This window comes from Brassica oleracea, chromosome C9 (assembly GCF_000695525.1).
Source record: "Brassica oleracea var. oleracea cultivar TO1000 chromosome C9, BOL, whole genome shotgun sequence".
Lineage (NCBI taxonomy): Eukaryota > Viridiplantae > Streptophyta > Magnoliopsida > Brassicales > Brassicaceae > Brassica > Brassica oleracea.
Window position 1 is genome coordinate 39,215,792 of NC_027756.1, and position 1,628 is coordinate 39,217,419.

General features: G+C 42.4%; 1 protein-coding gene across 1 annotated transcript; it reads left to right on the top strand.

The window, feature by feature from the left end:
- The first annotated feature begins 314 nt into the window (after positions 1–314).
- On the top strand, positions 315–1,418 carry LOC106314978. The gene has a single exon (XM_013752769.1). It carries the CDS (start codon positions 315–317, stop codon positions 1,416–1,418), a length of 1,104 nt encoding a protein of 367 aa, XP_013608223.1.
- Positions 1,419–1,628: the final 210 nt, after the last annotated feature.

Genomic DNA, 1,628 nt, shown 5'->3' on the forward strand with positions numbered 1-1,628 from the left:
CTGATCTCGAGAGAAGGAAGATGGCCGAGAATTCGACTGGAGATCGGATATCTGAGGTGAAAGAAACGTCAGATTCAGTTCATGCTTTTGTGATTGGAGATGAGCAAGTTCGGTTTACCGATGAGAGTTAGACCTTTTTACGTGAAGGAGATGAAGAAAAGCATGTAGACCTCATCGATTAAACTGGCTTTCGCAAACAAAGACTTTCCGATCAGCAGCGAAACATGAGCTCCACAAGGACCTACAAGGCAGAATAGACTCATAAGAGCAAGCTGGAATCTATGAAGGGATAAGTTCTAAAAGGCCAACAGAAAATGAGTGCGCTTCTCGATGAAAGATTGGATTCCGTATATTCTGATTTACATGATAATTTTGAAACTTTGAGTAACCATGTCAAGAAATTGGATAGCCAAGTTGCACATAACGCTGGGCTTGTTAGAAGAGATGAAGGATTCCTTCCTGGAAAAACTGACACCAACCCGAGACACCAAGTTTGTGCTGTGTTACTAAGAAGCGAAAAACGCCTTTCCCCGAGCACTGTAGAAATCACTTCTGCAAAAAAAACCCCTGAAGCTGAAAAGGCAACGATTAACCTCGATGAAGAAGAGGAGGAGTCAGAAGAAGATGTGAAAATCGACCGACAAGAACGGAATAATGTCGATCGACCGACTACGGTAAATATCGATCGACAAGAAGGGAATAATGTCGATCGACACTCTACTCCTGCCACGCCGGCAGTTGAGAGAGTGTATAGGAATTTGCCACCCTTTCCTCCTAACAAGACGCAAACTAAGCGAGAATTAGATAAAGCGATCTGCAAGAAAGCATTCGATAAAATCACGTTGGAAATGCCACTAAGTGATGCCATAAAAGTGGCACCTTCGATTAAGAAATATGTAAAAGACATGGTATCCAACGGCTTCCCAGCTGCTGAACATAACGTCATGATGGTTTCAGAGGAAGTAATAGCAATAAACCAAGGCAAAACCCCGATCAAGAGACCTGATACGGGCAGTTTTGTTCTAGATTGCAACATACGAGACAAGAGTTTTCCTCGATCCCTTTGTGACCTAGGATCCAGTGTGAATCTTATGCCACACTCTGTCGCGATATCCCTAGGTTACGACGAGTTTAAACCCACCAAAATAACTTTGGTTCTTGCCGGTAGATCCGTTAGAGTACCTGAGGGAGTACTAGATGACATTCCGATAAGAATTAATGACTGTCACGTACCAACGGATTTCGTTGTGTTGAAATACCAGAATGAACCAAAAGATCCTCTCATCTTAGGTAGACCATTTCTAGCTACCGCTGGTGCAATCATCGACGTCAAGGAAGGTCAAATATGTTTAAACATTGGAAACATTCCAATGACCTTCGATATGGAAAAACTGATAAAACGACCTTTAATCGATTAACAAACCTCTTACGCGGACGATATCTCTGAGTTGGTTGAAGAATCCTTCATAGACTTATGCTCAAATGACCCCCTGGAAAAAGTGCTCACATCTACCGAAGAGGAAACATTTAGCATCGACATCAGAGCTGATGAATATGCACGATTAATAGACGCAAGTGTAGAAATAGCAAATATCGATGACATGGAGGAGGACGATTCGGAAATCAAC

Bases quoted from the DNA above. Each gene is read 5' to 3' on its own strand.
- LOC106314978 (XM_013752769.1), top strand. From the start codon at position 315: ATGAGTGCGCTTCTCGATGAAAGATTGGATTCCGTATATTCTGATTTA.